The 23634-nt window shown below is 32.4% G+C and overlaps 1 protein-coding gene across 1 annotated transcript in view; it reads left to right on the forward strand.

Annotated features, from left to right (window-relative positions):
- The window catches only part of LOC139497230 (uncharacterized), a 67997-nt gene that overhangs the window by 33694 nt on the left and 10669 nt on the right, over positions 1 to 23634 (forward strand). Inside the window, exons 5-7 of the mRNA XM_071285358.1 lie at positions 3909 to 3990; positions 10860 to 11047; positions 14124 to 14214. Of these exons, the coding sequence (XP_071141459.1) occupies positions 3909 to 3990; positions 10860 to 11047; positions 14124 to 14214 (361 nt within the window). The remainder of the gene's footprint in view (positions 1 to 3908; positions 3991 to 10859; positions 11048 to 14123; positions 14215 to 23634) is intronic.

Here is a 23634-nt window from a genome sequence, read left to right on the forward strand (position 1 = left end):
TATTTTGTGTCAGAAACCTATATTATGTAAAAAATGTAATCTTAATCTAAATTCAGAGTTAATATTGACAATTCTCTATCAGCTATACAATTATCCTGGGTCAAACGTTTAACATCAACACACTTTGCAAACTGGAAAGTTATTCCCCTTTTCTTTTTTAATATATTTGGAGAAAACTTTTCTTTATTCAACATGAATCCAGGTAGCATAAAAGCAATCCCAAACCTTAGTAAAACACTCCCTCTTTTTTACTTAGAAATAATTAAAAGTTGGTTTAAAATAAAAAATATCTCAAACAAAAACAATACAACTTTTATTAATATAAGACAACAATATATTTGGGGCAATAAGCATATAAAATTTCAAAACAAATGCTTAATATTTTCAAATTGGATAACAAATGGGATACTATTTATTAATGATATAATCGACAAAGAAGGAAACATTTCACAAAAGATTGTATTAAATAAACTAACAATTAAATCAAATTGGATATCAGAACTATCGAGAATAAAAAATGCAATACCAAAAAAGTGGCAAATGGAAATGAAATCAGATAAATCATGTTGTACTCAAGTTAAAACAGATAAAAAACTATACTTAAAAACACAAAACAACACAAAATTGATCTGCATTGAAAACCTTCCATCAAAAGAAATATATAAAAGCATTAATTCATGTAATATAGAGGAAAAAACACCAATTGGCTTTCTAAAATGGAAAACACAATTTAAATTAGAATCGTCAAGCTACTTATACAAAATGCTTAACTTTATATTTTACAGCTTACACGTTAACAAGTTAAAAATATTCAGGTGGAAGCTACTTCACTATATCCTTCCTTGTAAACAGCTATTGCACATCTGGCAACTGAAAAGTGATGACCAATGCCATATTTGCAACCAATTAGAAAACTATGAACACTTTTTCATCACATGCCAATACTTTAAAAATTTTTGGAAAAAAGTCAAATTACTGCTTGACAAAATAAAAATGGGGACACATATAATCTCTTTCAAAAATCTAATACTTGGGTATAAAATATATGATAAAAACTACTATGACATCAATCTGTTTCTGACTGTATTAATGTTCTCTATTCATAAATCTACATATGCATCAGAGTATAAACAAAAAAATGTTGATGTTTACAGAATTTTTAAGTTAGAATTTCAACAATACTTTGATAGTATGAAAACTCTTGATAAAAAAACAAGTAGGTTTTTGTGTGATGTTTATAAAAATATATAATAACTATGTTTATATTATAAAATCATAAAATGTATTTTTATTTAATATCATTACAAATATCATGTAGAATGACTCATAGGCAATGTAAACAAATTTCATGTGTGTGTTTAAATGTGACAAATGATCAAGGTTTACCTGTACAAAAATCAGCATGCTTACTGAACATTGACCTTGTACTATCTAATGTCAGAACAGAAATTCTTTGATATTTTAAAATAAATCATGATGCTTTCAATAAATTATCATAAAACAACTGAAATATTTCCAAAACTCACCATTATAGACACTTAATTAGATGAGAGCCTTCTGCTCATCATCAATACACGTGGCATTCTTTAATTATCCGATCATCTCAACTTTCACGTGATCTTGTTTTGATCAAAAGGTAAGATTAACGATAAACCTAAAATCAATAGCGGACAATAGATAGTACAAATTCCGTAATCACGTAATATGAGGAAACTGCAAAAGACAAATTGTCAAAATCAATGTATTTATATATTATTATTGTATAACTAATCATAATTAATAGTTAATATTTTTACTGTATAATCTCCCTGGTTAAACAGTAACTAATTTACAGGGATACTCGACTGAATGCTGTGAGTCGAGTAAGTTGTAAACAGCAGAGAAATGTGCAATAAAGGATTTATTTTATTAAAAAAAAAAAATAATCTAAATTCAGACAGTATCAAGCTTGAATATTATGTCCGAACTTGCCCCAACTGTTCAAGGTTCGATCCTGCGGTCGTATCAGGCTGCGCTCGGCGAAGCATTGTATTTTCTAATACTATATGCAATAGGTCAACTTTATTTGGTGTATGGAAATATTTTACAATGTACATGTCAGTCTGACCGGTTTTATTTTCCTTGACCTCATTTTCACGGTTCATTGCTTAGTGTTAAGTGTTAGTGTTTTGTTCTGTTTTTCTTAAACTATAAGCAATAGGTCAACTATATTGTGTGTGTGGAATGATTGTAAGGTGTATATGTCTGTCTGGTAGTTATCATCTGACTCTGTTTCTTATATACTATAAGCAATAGGTCAACTATATTTAATACATAGATTGATTGTAAGTTGAACATGTCTGTCTGACAGGGTTCATCTGACCTTGACATCATTTCATGGATCATTGGTCAGTGTTTAGTTTTCAAGGTTATGTTTGTTTCTTAGAAACTATAAGCAATAGGTCTAACTATATTTTTTGTATGGAATGATTGAAAGGTGCACATGTATTTCCTATTTTGTTTATCTGAACTTGGCCTCATTTTCCTGGATCATGGTAAAAAAAAGTAAAATCACAGAAAAACTTAACTCCTAGACAAATTCCGAACGGAAAGTCCCTAATCAAAAGGCAAAATCAAAAGCTCAAACACATCAAACGAAAGAATAACAACTGTCATATTCCTGACTTGGTACAGGCATTTTCTTATGTAGAAAATGGTGGATTAAACCTGGTTTATAGCTAGCTGAACCTCTCACTTGTATGACATTCGCATTTGATTTCATTTAATGTGATATTTGTAGTAAAGCTTTAAATTTAGGACTATCAACATAAAATTAAAGAGAAAAAAAGCAGGCGAGACATTTCAGCGTGTACACTCTTGTTTCAGATTTCAGAAGAACTTATTTATTTCCTAAGAAACATTTTCAAAATATGGTAACATTTTTTGTTCTTAACCCAGATCTTTGGAACATCATTGAATGTTTTCAAAACATATTGAGGTTGTGTACCTTCCATTATCATGATTATGGAGCTGTATAAAAAACATTCCCCATTATTTATTTGTTAAAATCTTATTTCTATATATTTAAATATTCAGTATATTTGGTTTTACACTGTAGGATGTTAAAGAGTACTAGAGTACCTAGTACTCGAGTATCGCTCGGTAGTACCGAGTATCGAGTATTCATTCACTCACCTCTGTACCGTAAGAGCAACTGTTTTCATCAGCAGGCCTGTTAATTGCGTTACAAAGTTGAGAAATCGTCTCGTCCCAGAAAAAAATTGACAAAGATACTATTTCTAAGTAAGAACAAATTTGTTGCACCCTGTGTAGACTCTTAGAAAATGATTAAAGCCATCAGTAAGTTCTAATCATCACAATTTGTTGATAATGAAATGGTTTTTTTGCGGTTCCCAAATACTGTTGTTTGAGTAATCAATTTTCTGAAGATGTTTATTAATTAATGGATTATATTATTGCCAGTATACTTAATTGGTACGAGTAGTAAATGAGCTGTTAATTATTGTATAAAATTCCTAGAACTATTTTCTAGTCCTAGGTAATAATGTTGAGGGTTTTACGTCCATAAGACAACGACCCACAATACATAAAATGGGTATAATTTTATGTTTCCGTTTTGTAGATGTTTTTCCAAGCGAGTAATTGAGTATCGCTCGGCAAATCCAACGAGTACTCGATTAGTAAATCTTTAAAGATGTGACATCCCTAGTAAACACCATTCTCCATGCAACCTGCCCATTTTATTCATTAGTCCATCTTAAGCTCACCTGGTTGATAATTTTTAAGAGAACAAGTTTTGCTAAACATTATAAACTGGACCACAAGAAATGCAGAGAAAAATTATGTATTTTGTATATGATTCTGTTTTCTTGAAAAATATCACTTATTTTAAAAATTACATGTTTCAGGATGTGTATGACAAGAAAGAGGGACAGAAGGGATTGGTCCTGATTGTTAACTTTATGTTTAGTGGCCGTCGTAAGAGACAAGGTAACATGTTACTTTACAGCTTTTTTAAAAATATATCAATAAGATTTGGTTCATGTAAGGAACCAGTCTAGTTTAAAGGAAGATGGACATTTTTTTTATTTTCAATTACATCTATCATTTCTATGAGCTGACATTGTATTGACTAATAGCAAATTAACAATATCCATCTGTCATTGTATGTCCATATATGTAATATGTAATCATGTAAAACAGAAAAAAATATATATATTAAATTTGCAGAAGTAGGGAGACCATGGCTTTTCTCCAATCTTGTTTTCTAATCAGATCATTTCCCTGTGTATCTGTGATCAGATTATGTATATCAGTGCCTGGCAAACAAAAATCTTGAAATCTATTGACTTTCATATCGACATTGATTATTGTGGGATTGACTGCATTTGAAAATGCCTGTACCAAGTCAGGAATATGACTGTTCTTGTCTATTCGTTGTTGATGCGTTTTGTTATTTGTCAAAGAACAATTGTATGAAATATTTCATCGCCGAAAATCTCTAATTACAAGTCGTTTACATTTCGCAAATGGCAAAATGCACAGGAATATTGTTTGACGTCACGTATAGTAGTATAAGTTGGCGGTCATTTTATAACTTGCACGAAACGTAAGTTAGTAAGTATATCATTGATTCTGATGAAATAAAGCCCAATTAATAGTAAGTATTGTTAATCATGATATTGTGTTTGTTTAAGAATATTTTGATTACTTAATTGATTTCAATTAAATGTATGCACATTTAGATTCCTTTCTTTTATCATAATATTCCGTTAATCTCTGACCTTAATAAAGTTGTCGTTATTTTATGATTGAAATAGAACTTAAAATCAACAGTATGTTTGAAGGAATACGGGACAACTCGTCCCAGAGACAAGTCAGACCGAGTCCCCTGTCGCTGCCTTAAAGATGAACTTGTCGGCAGCGGTTCTCAAGAACCGCTTGTCAGATTTTCAAAGGGTTTCAGAAAATGTTAGATAAACATGTCTAGGCGAGCCATCAATCTTTCGTGTGTGCCTTATGGTCTATTTAGGGGTATTTTGATGGGCCTAAAGAAGGGAGAGGTTTTCTATAGAATCTTATTGGATTTTATTATTTTTAATTTCTAAAGACTACAAATGTATAACTTGAAAACAGTAAGTCGGATAGACACACACGGTCTTTAGTGATGATAACAGGACAATAAAACAAATCAAATAAAATATAGGGTGAGTCCATATGGGGATCCCCCTTTTCAAGTTCAGAATATGCTTTTATCTTGTAAACGGTCTGGGACAATAAAACAAATCAAATAATTAGGGGGAGTCCCCAATGTCACCCCCACCCCTTCTGTTTGAGAACTTGTAAACGGTCGAGATTCCCACCCCTAAACCATATTTATTCATGTATGGGACAATATAACATATCAAATGAAGTATAGGGGGAGTCCCTGGAGGTCAACCCTACTCCATCCTGTTTGAGAACTTGTAAACGGTCAAGATCCCCACCACTAAACCATATGTATTATTTTATCGCATCGCGGGTAAATTATCACGTTGTGATTTGTTTAACGCCGTCGCGTGATGACCCTCTATGGAACCGTAGGAGGTTAGTAAATTTCATAGGGGCTTCATGACGTCACGTCTACTGTTGACGGTGACGTCATCTAATAATGTTGTTGTGTTTCATTGTTCATTTTTCTGCAAAACGCAGCAGAAAAAGTCCAGCGTGCGATAAATTCTTTTTACGGTTAACTACTGACCCCCTGTAAACAACAGAGGGTGAATAAAATCCATAGGAAATTCGGCCTCCGGCCTCATCCCCTATGGATTTTACTATATAACTTATAGTATTGGACAATAAAACAAACCAAATGAAATATAGGGGAAGTCCACGGGGGTAACCCCTGCCCCTCTTTTTGAAATCTTGCAAACGGTCGAGATCCCAACCCCTTAAACCATATATATTCTTGTATTGGTCATTAAAACAAATCATATGAAATAAAGGTTATTCCCCTGTGGATCAACCCCCACCTTTTGAGAATTTGTAAACGGTCTAGATTACCACCCTTAAACCATATATATTCCTGTTTGTCATTTCAAAAAGTTTTCTTATTTATTTTTAAATTTAATTGAAGCAAAAAATAAGTCTAGGTTAAATTTACTTTAATTATGTTTTGAGTTATTTCTGGGCCTATAAAAATGTTCATTTATGGCTCAATTTAAAGGAAACATTTAAAACAAATTAGAAATAAGTTTTGAAAATGGTAGGATTACATAGTTGAAACATTTAGGTACAAACATTTTTTGATACTTGAAATAGCTGAGGTAAATAATTAAACCAATTCTTCCACAATATTCATCTTAACTTCTGCCACGTTTGCCTTGGATTTTTTTAATTAACTGCCTAAAGCGCCCTTGGTGCTTTGATTTAAATTTCACCAAAGTATATTGCAATATTGATGAATAGAGATAATGAAATATTTAAGAAGAGCTTGCATATTGTACGTAATTTATGCTGAGTTCACACGTAATTCGAATTCGATTCGCATTAACTAATTCGAATTAGTTTAATTCGCATTCGAAAAGTTTAACGTCCTAACGTCAATTCTTATTTGAATTGGGATGCGCGTCAAATTCGCTTTACTGTTCTAACGACGTTAACTTTTAATTCGGATTAACAAAAACGTATTTCTAATGTGAATTAGTTTATTCGAATTAAAAAAAAAGAAGAGTGTGAAAGCGATTAGCGAATTCGATTCTCATTCGAATTAAATTCAATTGCAATTAAAGGTACGTGTGAACGAGGCATTAGTTACGTTAACCACTTGCAAATGTTCTATTGATTCAATTATTTTATATTCTCCATTATACATGTTTAAGAGTACCATTTTTAGCTCACCTGGCCCAAAGGGCCAAGTGAGCTTTTCTCATCACTTTGCGTCCGTCGGCGTCCGTCGTCATTAACTTTTACAAAAATATTCTCCTCTGAAACTACTGGGCCAAATTACACCAAACTTGGCCACAATCATCTTTCGGGTATCTAGTTTAAAAAGTGTGTCCGGGGACCCGGTCAACCAACCAAGATGGCCGCCATGGCTAAAAATAGAACATAGGGGTAAAATGCAGTTTTTGGCTTATAACTTAAAAACCAAAGCATTTAGAGCAAATCTGACATGGGTTGAAAATGTTTATCAGGTGAAGATCTATCTGCCCTGAAAATTTCAGATGAATCAAACAACCTGTTATTGGGTTGCTGCCCCTGAATTGGTAATTTTAAGGAAATTTTGCTGTTTTTGGTTATTATCTTGAAACATATTATAGATAGAGATAAACTGTAAACAGCAATAATGTTCAGCAAAGTAAGATTTACAAATAAGGCAACATTATCAAAATGGTCAGTTGACCCCTTTTAGGAGTTATTGCCCTTTATAGTAAATTTTTAACCATTTTTCGTAAATCTTAGTAATCTTTTATAAAAATCTTCTCCTTTGAAACTACTGGGCCAAATTAATCTAAACTTTGCCACAATCATCTTTGGGGTATCTAGTTTGAAAAATGTGTTCGATAACCCGGCAATCCAACCAAGATGGACACCACGGCGAAAAATAGAACATAGGTGTACAATGCGTTTTTTGGCTTATAACTCAAAAACCAAAGCATTTAAAGCAAATCTGGCTGTGGAAAATTGTTTATCAGGTGAAGATCTATCTGCCGTGAAATTTTCAGATGGATCGGACAATCTGTTCTTAGGTTGCTGCCCCGGAATTAATAATTGTAAGGAAATTTTGCCCTGGAAATGACAATGTAAAACAATTCAAACGAGAAAACTAACGGCCTGATTTATCTACAAAAAGTGAACGAAAAAAAATATGTAACACATAAACAAACGACAACCACTGAATTACAGGCTCCTGACTTGGAACAGGCACATACATAGAGAATGTGGCGGGGTAAACATATTAGCGTGATCCCAACCCTCCCCCTAACCTGGGACAGGGGTGTAACAGTACAACATAAGAACGAACTATAAAAATCTGTTGAAAAAGGCTTAACTCATCAGATGAATGAAAATAAAAATACTACAAATACAAGTGGGCATGTTGGAGAGTTCCCATTGTTAACGATGCGCAAAGACCTAGATGAGCTACACATGCTCTTGATAGCCTCTATATTTTATTTGTTTGCTATTACCTTTGCTATCTCCAATCCTATGTTCAACCTACTTGTTTTGTGATTTCACTATTTCAGTCTTTATTGATTTTCATGCTTCTTCGTCATTTTTTTCTCAAGTTCCGTCCATTAAAATATATGTTTTCTATGTCCATGCCTTGTTTGCCTTGTCTTCTGTCTAAATAGTATATTCACGACTAAACCAGGGCTGCAAATTCACTGAATCTTTTAACAGAATCTTCACAACCTAATTACTGTGGACATCTATTTCATTTTCAGCTCACCTGGTCAAAAGGACCAAATAAGCTTGTCTTATCAATCTGAGAACATTAACTTTCATAACAATCTTCTCTGAAACTGGTACACCATTTGTACACAAAAATGGCCATAGTCATCCTTGGTTCACCAAGATGACAACATTTGTCAGATGATTCTGCCTGCTAACAACCATTACATGAAGCCTAAGCTAAATAATAAGCATAGCGATAACATGCAGTTAGTGTCTAATATTTTGAACATCTTTATATCTGTAAGTGGCAAAAAAGTTCTGAATATCATTATATACATTTGTAAGATCTACATTGACCAAATTTGACTTTTTTTACCACAATTGCCAGACAACACTTTATATTACGGATTAAAAATGTGTCGAAGTTTGTGTTTGGATAACAACACAGAGATGTATTCAGGAAACTGCCGGGGTATATTTTTATCCCCAATTGGAACCCCCAAAAATGTCATCATAACACCGGTTACAATGTGACGTAGTCAAAAGATATACAGAACACTAAGGAATGTCAGAGGCTCACAGAGGGAAAATAATGATGTGCTTCAGTCAATAATACATTTTAAATACAAAATCACACAATTTACACTTTTAATACTTAAATTTAATGTTAAAAGTGTTATTATGAATTATTATAAACACGATAAAATTATGTTCAAAGCAAATTAGAAAATTCTTCACGTATGCCGAACATATCAGTTTGGGTTTCTCAATATATGTGTTGTAAAAAAACAAAGCCACACACACATACAAACACAAAATATGATATCTAAAAATTTTATTGAAACTATTTTTTAACGGAAAAAAATATGTCAAGGTAAAAAAGGTGCATTTCAATGGATTACTCAAAATATTAAAGAAACAATAAACATGTAATGAATATACATGCTGCATTGTGAATGTTTAACAAATACCTGCACTGGAAAATAACATTAAGTCAGGGGTAATTCGTAATATATGTGTAATTCAGGTCAGGGGTAATTCGTAATATATGTGTAATTCAGGTCAGGGGATATAAACTGTAAGCTGGGAATGTCACAGTATATACCCTGTCTGAGACCTGAATAACATATGATTTAAGGGTAATTGTCCTTAAATGACTGATTTTACTATGCCAGTGCCTTTTACTATTTGTATGTCCAATACAGGTCATGCGGAGGGGTTAGGTAATAGTGTTAAAAATTAAACTTTAAATATAGTTGAGGTAGATTGAATGATGCCAATACTATCTGAATTCATAAGTTTTACCTGTTTTGAAAATTTTATATTTCATAACAATTTCTTATTTGATTTTTCTTATATGTCTGTTTTTGTTTGATTATTGGAACTTGTCTCAGAAAAAAATATATCTATGTACCTTAACCTAACTTTCAGGTATAGAGATGTGATTTTTTTCTGAAACAAGTTCTTATGACCATCCACCAGAACTTGCGGTCATCCGATGTTCAGTATGGGATGTAAGATGTACTTTTCTGTCTCACATAGTTTTCTTTAACATCGACCTAATGTTCATGGCTCAATGAACAATAATAAATTGTTGCTAATACAAAACTTTTATAAAATGTGGTATGAATGACATCTCTACAAGAGGCAAAATGACACAGAAATTAACAACTATATGTCATCGTACGGCCATAAACAATGAGCAAATACTTTGTATGCCTCTGCGACAAAATGTAGAGGGCATTATGATATACCCCTGTCCATCAACCTGTCTGTCCTTTTGTCTGTACGTTCATCTGTATATAGATACATGATTTGTCCTACCATCTCCTTCTACACATTTTGAGCTACAACTTCAATATTTTGTAGGATGTTTCTACACATGTACATATAGAGGTGTGCATGTTCACAGGATTTTGATTGATTGTTTTCAGATATTCTCAAAATGCCAGTTATTTGGACTTGGTCATTTTTTTATGTGTACTAAAAGCCAGATAAGGGGATGTTAGGTATTCACAAAATTGATACATGTATATAGTTGGACTTAATTTCTATCTCAATTGCTATAACATGGTTTGTACTACTAGAGATTTATTACAAATGTCCCAACTGCAATAAATCAGATTTGTTAGTATTGTCAAATATTTAAACAATACCTGGTTGAACTTTCTGAACTCTGGAAAAGAAAGTTGAGCTTGGTGAATATAAAAACTCGAAAGTGGAAACCTTTTGGGTGGACATTCAATCCTGCAAGTGTAGACATTCAAAATCAAAATAAAAAAAATAGATCATCATACATATTGTAACATTTATAATTTCTTACGGTCACGTGGGGGCATCACTTGTGCCCTACAGACAGCCAATTTCAAGTTGTACTTCAACATCACTGTTTGTCAAATCTAAAGTATGTGGAAATATAATCATGCATATAATCAATTGTTTGCATGGTTTGAATCTTTTGTTATTTCTTTTTTATTCAGGTTCTGAAGTAGATGTCACGAATCTTAGTCATTTCTTCACCGAACTGGGATATCAGGTAGAATGTAGATCAGACATGACAAAGGAAGAATTAAAAGATTGTTTCCAGAACATTGAAAGCAAATACTTAACAGAGAAGTCAAAGGATTATCATTCCTTTATCTGTGTGATTATGAGTCATGGAAATGAGGTATTGTTTACATACTATTTTGATAATTAGGGCCCTGCCGAATGGTAGACGTCCTAGAGTGATCAGTCTGTCCGTCCGTAACAAATTTTGTACGCTCTTATCTAGAGAACCGTTATGATTTCAAAGTTTATACTTGACATGTATATTAACCAACACCAGAGGGTGTGTCATAATGTATGTACAATTTCCTAGGTCAAAAGTCAAGGTCAAAAACTGGTTTTAGTTGACAACACCATGTCCTATGGTAAAGATCGTGTCCGCTCTATTTCTATGGAACCGTTATGAGTTCAAAGTTTATACTTGATGTGTATATTAACCAACACCAGAGGGTGTGTCATAATGTATGTACAACTTCCTAAGTCAAAGGTCAAGGTCAAAAACTTTGGTTTTAGCTGACAACCCCATGTCCTATGGTAAAGATCGTGTCCGTTCTATATCTTGAAAACAGTTATGAATTTAAAGTTTATACTTGACATGTATATCAACCAACACCAAAGGGTGTGTCATAATGTATGGACAACGTCCTAGGTCAAAGGTCAAGGTCAAAGACTTTGGTTTCAGTTGACAACCCCATTTCCAATGGTAAGGTTCCAATATTTTTACCACACATTATTTACAGCGGGGTCCACAGAGATGGTTCCCATCTCAATGATATATAGTTATTTCTGTATATATGTCAGTCTTATTTCAAGACAAAAAAGAGAGAGATAAAACAGTTTTACATTACTATTTCAAATCATATTTTATAAATAAATAGCGTTGTGTGATATACTGTATATCTGGGTTTTTCCTGTGTGTTTACTTTTGGTTTTGTTTACGGTATCAGATGAACTGAAAAATTTGACCCACATACATTTTTCCGCATATATACCAATATTTATCTCTATTTTAACGTTTCGTACATTATACCATTAACATGATTAATTATCAAGTATACACAAAACTGATATGTAAACTCTTTTCACCCTACGGGTGAATTAACATTATATAATATCATCTTTTGTGTTGATCAACAGAACAAATGTGTATATATATTTAATTAAGATCCCTGTTTTAGATAATAATCATACCTTGCATACATTTTGACAATACAGCAATTAGCGACATTTCAGTTAAAAAACCTGAATTATGTGTTATTTAGTTTGTAGTATTTGTATTCAATTATATGACATTCAGTGACGTTTATGCTGTTAACATCTTTAACAATGCAATATCGTATTTTTTTCATTTTGTATCTCCCCATTCAGGAAAATTATACTCAGTAAAAATTTAACCTGCACATTTTGTTACAATGTAACACATCACAAAAAAAAATGTGAAAATAAAACTTATATTTTTCCATCAATTTTGGGGTTAAAAATCAAATAATATTGATTTTCAAATTTACGCGGCATGTTTCATCATGGAACATTTTGTCTCGCCTTTCAGTAAGTTCATTCAGTTATATCACATGATACGTCAACATCATTTACCTTTGATTGTCGAAATTGCAGCTTGTGCAGTAAATTTTTTGTTCAGTTAATATTATTAACATTAACTGATTTGATTATATGCACTGTCTAATTGCTGTTTTGCCGTTTACAGAACGTAATATGGTATTTTGTTGTCAGTCTGTCTGTCCGTCCTTCTGTCAGTCTGTCGTCAATATGTCGGACTATAACTCAAAAATGCTTCTATCAATATGCATGAAACTTTGGTGAATTGTTTATATATCTAATGACATGAGCTCCATTTCAATTTTTATAAATTTTAGATTTACGTTTCAGAGTTTTATGCAGGGTATTAAATAATTTTTCAGTTTTTGGACAATAACACAAAAATGCTTTGAGCAGTTTTCTTAAAACTGGTGAATTGTGTATATTTATTTACGCAAGCTGCCTTTCAATTTTTATAAATTTAAGATCTTACGTTTCCGTGTTACTGGATTTTATTCATAAAAAGGGGTGATTTTTCAGTTTTCGGACAATATCTTTAAAGTGCTTTGAGGAGTTTTCATGAAACTTTGGTGACTGGTTTATATCTATTCAAATAACCTCTCTTTGGTTTTTTATAACTTTCTGATATGACATTCAGAAGTCATTGAACTTTATTCTTTGAAAAAGCGACGGCCGTATCATGCACTTATGGTGCAGCTGTTTATTTGTTTTGCCATTGATGTAAAGCATGCAAAGCAAGACATAGGGACTGTTTATCCTGCAACAGTGACGATGACAGCAATGTAAAACATTGTTAAGTTTTCTTCTAGTTCCCTAGGTCATGGTCTAGTTGCTTAGAATTAATTAGCAATTTTTAATGTTATGTTTTCTGCCCACTTTAGCATGGTCCAATGACTTTGAATTAATAAACAATGTTGCTGTCCATCAGATTGTATATGAATTTTATGCGGACACAGGCGAGACATATCTCTGTGTCAACAGTTTATTTAGTGTCACATGCAAGTGAGAGGTAAAGCTAACAATATAACCAAGTTGAATCCACTATTTTCTTCAAAAAGATATGCGTGTACTAAGTCAGTAATATGACAATTGTTGTTTTCCATTTGCTTGATATATTTGAGCTTTCTATTTTGCAATTTGATAAGGAACTTTCCATTTTGAATTATCCGCAGAGTTCGGTATTTTTGTAATTTGACTTTTTTTTTCAAGCAAAACATTTCCAAATTTTCAAGCTTTTTATTTCCTCTATATGGTGACCATTTACTTCCTCCAATTAGAACAGTTGGTACGTTTGATTTGCTCTACCTTTTTGTTTTCATGTATTCTTACTTTCCTTTTTAAATAATCTTTTCATATCTCTGACAATTTATTGTCGAAACAAACAGAGAAAGAACATAATTTAGTATGGATGTTAAAAATATTTTACATAATCGTCTAATGAGTATACATGAATCAGAGACATCTATCCAACAACACAGCATAACTTTGAAGAATGCATCATTTATTAATTGCACAACTAGACAGCTTATATCAATGTATATTATTAGCAATTAGCAAGAATTTCTAAACTTGTCTGATGCAATTAAAAGATATTCTTCATATATAAACAAGACAGTAAAATGTTCACATTTTTATTTCAGAAAGGAATTTCTACAAAAGAGGAAAATGGAATGATTACTGAGCATGAAATAACAGAACCATTCAAAAACAAGGAAGGGGGCAAATTTAATGGTATGTTTTAAAGGATAACACAACATTAAGAGCCACATTGGCTCTAACATCAAACTGTCTCTGTTTTGCATGTTCAATTGATAAATCCTTGTACTTAAAACAAACTGCTAAATGTTGACAACATGTCTCGAACATGCTAAGCAATGAAACAAACTGTTAAATGTTGAACAGGAACCTCACATAAAATAGAGAAGGTCCCAGTTGCTCTTCAGATGGGTAGGCAGATCCTGCTCTAAATGTTGCACCCATCTTGTTACACATTTGGTGATAAATCTCATTCTGTGTTGTTACATTAAATTTAAAAGTGAAGAGGATAGAATTGTGGATATAGTTGGATCATATCCATTGTCATCTGTGTCATAGATAATCTACTACGGCCAATAAACTGGTGACGGCATCTGTAAAATTTTTGACGGGAATACTGAAACTTTCTATTTGGAACCCTTAGGTTAATAGCTTCATTGTTATCAGCAACCCTCACTCAAGGAAATCATAACAACAATCACAAGCTCTGGAAAATCTTATCAACTGGGGGCTATATACTCTATATGCAAAAATGCAAGTGCTGCTGGGATGTTGTTACATTGAAATGTAAAGTTCACACCAGAGAATCTAAAATAGTCTCTATAGTGGTAAAGTTTTGTTCTTCCTTTATTTTAAGTTCAATTGTATGGAAACTCACAAAACATGTGTAAACCAGCTGCTTTTTTGAACCAGTCCCAAGTCAGAAACATCTAGCCGTTGTTAGTCTTGTGTGTCTTGCGTTGGACATAAAAATACTCGGGGTTCGTTCAACTGTCTGTTTCACCGTCTGCCAAACCGCCAATTCTTGTCAGGGTTCTCACGAGTACAATTCAGGCAAAATTTTATAAAACTTATGTCATAGATTCATATCAGTAATGTCTCAGACAAGTTCGAAAATCTTGCCGAAAAAGTTTGTGGTTGGGGATTTTTTTTTTTAATTTTGGGGGTTCATATTTTAATGCCCCCGCCGCCAAACACTTATACACAATGCTTATTACCACAGAACACAGATCCAGTTTGAATTTTTGTGGCGCCACTATAACCATTCTAGAGTTATGCCCCTTTACAAATAAACAAATTTGGTAGCGTAATTTTTACCATTTGTCAGTTATGTTATAACTTTAAATAACATGCAAGCGGGATCATCATCTGTATCCCTTGGACACATTCCCCATTTATTTTTCTTTAAAATTTTTGAAATTTCAACAACAAAATTGGGGGGGGGGGTTCAAAATTTAAAATTATTTGAGAGGTGTTTCAATTTTTTTGGGGGGTTCATACTTTTTTACTTCAAGATTTTTCAAAGTTTATAATTTAAAAGAGAAAAAAGGGGGGAGGGGTGTTCCCCAAAAGTTTTCCATTGATTATTTCTGATTTATATATTAAAGCAACAAATACTGATATGGCAGTAGATACAAACCAAACAAGGTGTGTACATTATTTTATCATATACTTTTATAATTTGCTTTTTGCATATGTGTAACAACTTGAAGAAACAAGCCGTATTTGCACATCCGGTCTGATATGACCATATAGGCCTGAGCAGAAAATCCATATCAGCTTCCGGTGTTAATCTTCTTCATTTTTGAGTATATGATAAAGAGATTAATACATGGTCTTTTCCATGTCGGCTCGGGTATCATCCCTCGACCCATATCAGCACCTCTACTCTGTACCGGGCCAATATGGAAAAGGCCATGTATTAATCTATATATATAACTGATTAAGGATGTATTCTTCTGACTTTTCAGTCTCACTTCGTCTCGTTGAAATCTCATTCTTGAATTATTTCCAAAACATGTGATACAAGTGGAAAATATCAATGAATTTTTAAAATATTATAATCAAACATAACTCTGGAAAAAAAATTGTGTATTTACAATGAATGGTTTTTGAGTAATCAAGTTTTCAAATTTTCAGCCAATCAAGTCGGTATTTTTAGCCAAAATTTTGAGAAAATGGGTTAAGGATACAAAAAATGATTTTACAAGAATCATCTTCATCCCAAATCATTTTGGTCTTTTCAAACTTCTTAGATATACATTTGTTCAATCATTTAAAACAAAAAAGTTGAAATAATATGCAATTTTGTCTTTAAAACTGAAAAAAATCACAAAAATACAAAATTGACAGCATGGTAAATTTTACACTAAAACGCGTCAAAATATGACAAAACTTTCTTATATTAACACCTACCTATAGTTTTCGTCGAGCCTGCGACTTTTGTCGCAGAAAGCTCGACATAGGGATAGTGATCCGGCGGCGGCGGTGTTAGCTCACTTCTTAAAAGCTTTATATTTTAGAAGGTGGAAGACCTGGATGCTTCATACTTTGTATGTGGATGCCTCATGTTACGAAGTTTCTGTCAGTCACATGTCCAATGTCTTTGACCTCATTTTCATGGTTCAGTGACTACTTGAAAAAAAAGTTCAGATTTTTTGTAATGTTAAATTCTCTCTCATTATAAGTAATAGGATAACTATATTTGGTATGTGCGTACCTTGCAAGGTCCTCATGCCCGTCAGACAGTTTTCACTTGACCTCGACCTCATTTCATGGATCAGTGAACAAGGTTAAGTTTTGGTGGTCAAGTCCATATCTCAGATACTATAAGCAATAGGTGTAGTATATTCGGTGTATGGAAGGACTGTAAGGTGTACATGTCCAACTGGCAGGTGTCATCTGACCTTGACCTCATTTTCATGGTTCAGTGGTTATAGTTCAGTTTTTGTGTTTTGGTCTGTTTTTCTAATACTGTATGCAATAGGTCTACTATATTTGGTGTACAGAATAATTGTAAGGTGTTTATGTCTAGCTGACAGGTGTCATATGACCTTGACCTCATATTCATGGTTCAGTGGTCAAAGTCAAGTTTTTGAGTTTTGGTCTTTTTTTCTAATACTATATGCAATATGTAAACTATAATTAGTGTATGGAAATATTTTATGATCTATATGTCAGTCATGCAGGTTTTATTTGACCTTGACCTCATTTTCACGGTTCATTGCTCTGTGTTAAGTTTTTGTCGAGCCTGCAACTTTTGTTGCAGAAAGCTCGACATAGGGATAGTGATCCGGCGGCGGCGGTGTTAGCTCACTTCTTAAAAGCTTTATGTTTTAGAAGGTGGAAGACCTGGATGCTTCATACTTTGTATATAGATGCCTCATGTTACAAAGTTTCCGTCAGTCACATGTTCAATGTCCTTGACCTCATTTTTATGGTTCAGTGACCACTTGAAAAAAAAGTTAATATTTTTTGTAATGTTGAATTCTCTCTTATTATAAGTAATAGGATTACTATATTTGGTATGGGCGTACCTTGCAAGGTCCCCATGCCCGTCAGACAGTTTTCACTTGACCTCGACCTCATTTTATGGCTCAGTGAACAAGGTTAAGTTTTGGTGGTCAAGTCCATATCTCAGATACTATAAGCAATAGGGCTAGTATATTCGGTGTATGGAAGGACTGTAAGGAGTACATGTCCAACTGGCAGGTGTCATCTGACCTTGACCTCATTTTCATGGTTCAGTGGTTATAGTTAAGTTTTTGTGTTTTGGTCTGTTTTTCTCATACTTTATGCAATAGGTCTGCTATATTTGTTGTATGGAACGATTGTAAGGTGAATATGTCTAGCGGACAGATGTCATTTGACCTTGACCTCATTTTCATGGTTCAGTGGTCAAAGTTAAGTTTTTCAGTTTTGGTCTTTTTTTCTGATACTATACGCCATAGGTCAACTATATTAAGTGTACGGAAATGTTTTATGATCTATATATTAGTCGCACAGGTTTTATTTGACCTTCACCTCATGTTCACGGTTCATTGTTCAGTGTTGAGTTTTTGTGTTTTGGTCTATTTATATTTAACTATAAGTATTAGGTCAACTATATTTGTTTTATGGAAGCATTGTTAGCTGTATATGTCAGTCTGGCATGGTTCATCTGACCTTGACCTCATTTTCATAGTTCATTGGTCTTTGTTTAGTTATCTTGGTTAATGTAACGTCTATGTGACAGTTGTAATAAAGCTTTATATATACTTAGGACTATCATCATAATATCAATGATTAGTAAAGAAGGCGAGACATTTCAGTGTGTGCACTCTTGTTGTGTTTTAGTCTGTTTTTTTCTTAAACTATAAGCAATAGGTCAACTATACTTGTTGTATGGAAGAATTGTTAGCTGTACATGTCTGCCTGGCATGGTTCATTTGACCTTTACCGCATTTTCATGGTTCAAAGGTCAATGTTTAGTTTTCTTGGTTTATGTTAAATTTATGTGACAGTTGTAATAAAGCTTTATATTTAGGACTATCAACATAATATCAATGATAAGTAAAGAAGGCGAGACATTTCAGTGTGTGCACTCTTGTTTTAAGTAAAATTTATTCAGATTGGTCCACTTCATCTTTATAGAAAGTATGAAAAAAAATTGATTGTGGAACTGTGATTTTTTTCCCGATAATAGCCCATAAATAGGTAAAAATCGCTGAAAAATGGGGAAATCATCAAAATTGGGCATTTTCAAAGGACCGTAGCAAAAAAAGAAGTGCACCACCATATGATTTTTTCTTCACCAATTATTTTGTTACAGTCTTAAAACCCAAAAAATCAGGTTAAGAAAAAAAGTTTAATTCTAGAAATTTTTGGCTCCTCAGAGGTGTACATCCTTAACTAAGTATTGTGCAAAAGCACAGTATTGCACAATAGCAAGAAATCTTCAATTGAAAGTAAAAACATCTTTAATTGTTTTGGTGTTCTTACTTTGAATTACTATTTTGGATATATGGCCCCATTTTTTAATTGGTCTACATTGAGGTCCAAAGGGTCCAACATTAAACTTTGTTTGATTTCATCAAAACTAAATTATTGCGGCTCTATGATATGCTGAATCTTATTGTGCATTTAGATTTTAGCTTTTGTGCCCTGTTTTCTAACTAGTCCATATTAAGGTTTGAAGGGTCCAAAACTAAACTTTATTTGATTTCAACAAAAATTTAATTTTTGGGAGTTTTTTTATATGCTGAATTTAACCATGTTGTTAGATTTTGGATATCATACCATACTAGATAAATAAAATTTTTAAGATCTTTGACCACATTTATTTTGTGTCAGAAACCTATATTATGTCAAACATGTGATCACAATCCGAATTCAGACAGTATCAACCTTGAAAATAGTGTCAAAACTTGCCCCAACTGTTCAGGGTTCACCCTCTGTGGTTGTATCAGGCTGCGCTCGGTGAAGCATTTTATTAGTAGAGTTATGCGGGGGGAACTTATCCCCCTTGGAAACTTATTAAAATTATATGGAAAATTGCATTGTTAGCGGTCTCCTTTGTACAATTTTTGATAGATTTTTATACGACCGCAAAATTTTCGTCGTATATTGCTATCATGTTGGCGTCGTCGTCTGCGTCGTTGTCGTCCGAATACTTTTAGTTTTTGCACTCTAACTTTAGTAAAAGTGAAATGAAATCCATGAAATTTTAACACAAGGTTTATGACCACAAAAGAAAGGTTGGTAGTGATTTTGGGAGTTTTGATCCCAACATTTTAGGAATTAGGGGCCAAAAAGGGCCCAAATAAGCATTTTCTTGGTTTTCGCACTAAAACTGTAGTTTAAGTTAATAAAAATCTATGAAATTTTGACACAAGGTTTATGACGACTAAAGGAAGGTTGGGATTGATTTTGGGAGTTTTGGTTTCAATATTTTAGGAATTAGGGGCCAAAAAAGGGCCCAAATAAGCATTATTCTTGGTTTTCGCACAATAACTTTAGTTTAGGTAAATAGAACTCAATGAAATTTACACACAATGTTCATGACCACAAAAGGAAGGTTGGTATTGATTTTGGGAGTTTAGGTCATAACAGTTTAGGAATTAGGGGCCAAAAAGGGACCCAAAAAAGCATTTTTCTTGGTTTTTGCACCATAACGTTAGTATAAGTAAATAGAAATCTATGAAATTTAAACTCAAGGTTTATGACCATAAAAGGAAGGTTGGTATAGATTTTCGGAATTTTGGTCCCAACAGTTTAGGAATAAGGGGCCCAAAGGGTCCAAAATTAAACTTTGTTTGATTTCATCAAAATTGAATAATTGGGGTTCTTTGATATGCGGAATCTAACTGTGTATGTAAATTCTTAATTTTTGGTCTCGTTTTCAAATTGGTCTACATTAAGGTCCAAAGGGTCCAAAATTAAACTTAGTTTGATTTTGACAAAAATTGAATCCTTGGGGTTCTTTGATATGCTAAATCTAAAAATGAACTTAGATTTTTGATTATTGGCCCAGTTTTGAAGTTGGTCCAAATCGGGGTCCAAAATTAAACTTTGTTTGATTTCATCAAAAATGGAATAAATAGGGTTCTTTGATATGCCAAATCTAACTGTGTATGTAGATTCTTCATTTGGTTTTGTTTTCAAATTGGTCTACATTAAAGTCCAAAGGGTCCAAAATTAAACTTAGTTTGATTTTAACAAAAAATGAAATCTTGGGGTTCTTTGATATGCTGAATCCAAACATGTACTTAGATTTTTGATTATGGGCCCAGTTTTCAAGTTGGTCCAAATCAGGATCTAAAATTATTATATTAAGTATTGTGCAATAGCAAGTCTTTTCAATTGCACAGTATTGGGCAATGGCAAGAAATATCTTATCACACAATATTGTGAAATAGCAATTTTTTTTTAATAAGAGTTATCTTTCATTGTCCAGAATAGTAAGCAAGAAATATCTAATTGCACAATATTGTGCAATTGCAAGATTTTTTTTTAATTGGAGTTATCTTTCTTTGTCCAGAATCAACTTAAATCTTTGTTATATACAATATACAATGTATATTCACTTTTTACTACCAACTGATAAATTAAAATAATCTTTACCATTCAGTGATAACAAGCAGTTTTTTTACATCTTAATATTTTATGATGTATTTAAATGAGTAGTTATTGTTGCAAACTCCATTAGAAATTTTAATTGAGATTAGACTAGTTTTGGAATAAGGGAAAGGGGGATGTGATTAAAAAAATTCAATTTTCTCATTTGAAATTTAATAAATAAAAAGAAAATTTCTTCAAACATTTTTTTGAGATGATTAATATTCAACAGCATAGTGAATTGCTGTAAGAGAAAACAAAAAATTTAAGTTCATTAGAACACATTCATTCTGTGTCAGAAACCTATGCTGTGTCAACTATTTAATCACGATCCAAATTTAGAGCTGAATCCAGCTTGTTTATTCAGCCATGCTGGATCTATGTGATTGCATCTACTGCCAACTTTTGACATGTTATTTGCCCTTTAAATTATAGAAAGAGTGGTTGAACAGCTAGTCATATATTGAAGTGCCATTCATTAATTAATGTGAAAAAGTGATATAAAGAAGTTGATTATAATTATAAAAGTATTTAGTCAGTATCTAAATTTGTGTAAGTTATTGAATATAATGTTGATCATAATTATAAATTAACTGTTTACAAAACTTTGAATTTTTTAAATACTAAGCTATTCTACCTCAGGAATAAATTACCATAGCTGTATTTGGCAAACCTTTTAGGAATTTTTTGTCCTCAATGCTCTTCATTGCATACTTTATTTTTTTTTTATTCGAGCGTCACTATTGAGTCTTTTGTAGACAAAATACGCGTCTACCGCAAATACAAAATTTCAATTCTGGTATCTATGATGAGTTTATTTGGTACTAGATGTGTGTTGATATTAAAATTGATTCCCACACTTTTTTGAAATGCTAATAATTCCGTTTTGATACAAGTATGATTATCAACTTTCATGATTTTCAAACAATTCGTTCAAAAGTGTTAGTATTAAAAGGAATCAAATCCACTTTAATGCAAACAGATTTTATTTTACTTGTAAAATCAGTGTCAAAATCATCTGACACAAGTCAATATTTAAGCCTTATTTAAGATACTATTTTCAATAGTTTGTTGAAAAATTGCTTAACTCCTACCTGGGCATTTTCTGCAATAAAATTTGTTTGTTTATTCACCATATTACTGCTATTTAACAGTAATTATAGAATACCTAATCGAAGAATTCAAATAGAGAAAAATATTCAACAAGTGACGAACAACACAATCAAGAATGAGCGTACTGCATGTGTTAATTATCAGTGATGTTCGGTCACGAGTGGAATAATTTTCGATATTTGAATTCTTTGATTAGTTATTCTTTTTATTACATTGGCAAATGGCTTTTTTTTTTAATTAAAGTAGAAAATGTAAGAAACTATATATTTTTCTACGCATTCTCAATTTGTTTTGATCCGACGTAATCGACGTCTTGACAACGCCTATTGTTGTATGATGTCGGATGAGTGAAATAACCACGTTTATTTCACATGTGAAAGTTATCGGTTTTTATTTCACTGGCATATCAATGTTATTCATTGCAACCAATGTAATAATTGGAAATATCTCAGCATTAGGTACATGTATTTGTACATATATTTTTAAATATAGGAAATGCCATTTTTTTCTTAATGAAGAAAGTTCACGAATGAAATAAAACTAGTTATTTATTTGTTTGATAATTGTTGTTGAGAAAGTGCATTTCTAATGCCTCTTTCTGGAAATTTTTAAGCCAATTATCAATATTGGCATTTAATAAATATACTTCTCATGTGAAGATTTCCCATTCAATTCTTGTTAAAATCGTTAAATTGCAAATGTTTTTAAAAACAGAAGATGTTTAAAAATCTGACACTGTCTAAAATTAAAATAACAAAATAATTTGATTCTCTATTGGAAAAAAAATGAAAATGAGTTCAGAAAAAATGTCAGACTAGCCTCAAAATTGACTGAACCACAACATCGACGATGCTTTGATTATGAAACCTATATCATATTAGCAGTGTCTTGATAAGAAACAGTGGAGATGAATTATTTTTAAAAGAGTTGTGCCCCTTGGAAACATTATGTATTTGGAAAATTGCATCGTTTGTGCTCTCATGTGAACCATTCTCGCAGATTTTTATATTGTAGGTTTATATCAGCAATGTCTTGGACAATTTGAAAATCAGTGCCGATATACTATATCGAAAAGAGTTATGCCCCTTGGAAATATTAATTATATTGAAAATTGCGTTGTTAGCGCTCTGATGTGTACAATTCTTTCCAGATTTTTATGAAACTTATATTGTAGGTTTATATCAGCAATGTCTTGGACGAGTTTAAAAATCAGTGCCATTCACCTATTTTTAAAAGAGTTATGCCCCTTAGAATTATGAATTATATGGAAATTTCTATTGTAAGTGCTCTTGCATATATACAATTTTGGCCAGATTTTGATCAAATTCATATCAAAGCCCTTGGAAATATAAATTTTATGGGAATTTGTATTGTAAGAGCTCTCGCATATAAAATCGTTGCTAGATT

Source organism: Mytilus edulis, chromosome 12 (assembly GCF_963676685.1).
Source record: "Mytilus edulis chromosome 12, xbMytEdul2.2, whole genome shotgun sequence".
NCBI classification, from domain to species: domain Eukaryota; kingdom Metazoa; phylum Mollusca; class Bivalvia; order Mytilida; family Mytilidae; genus Mytilus; species Mytilus edulis.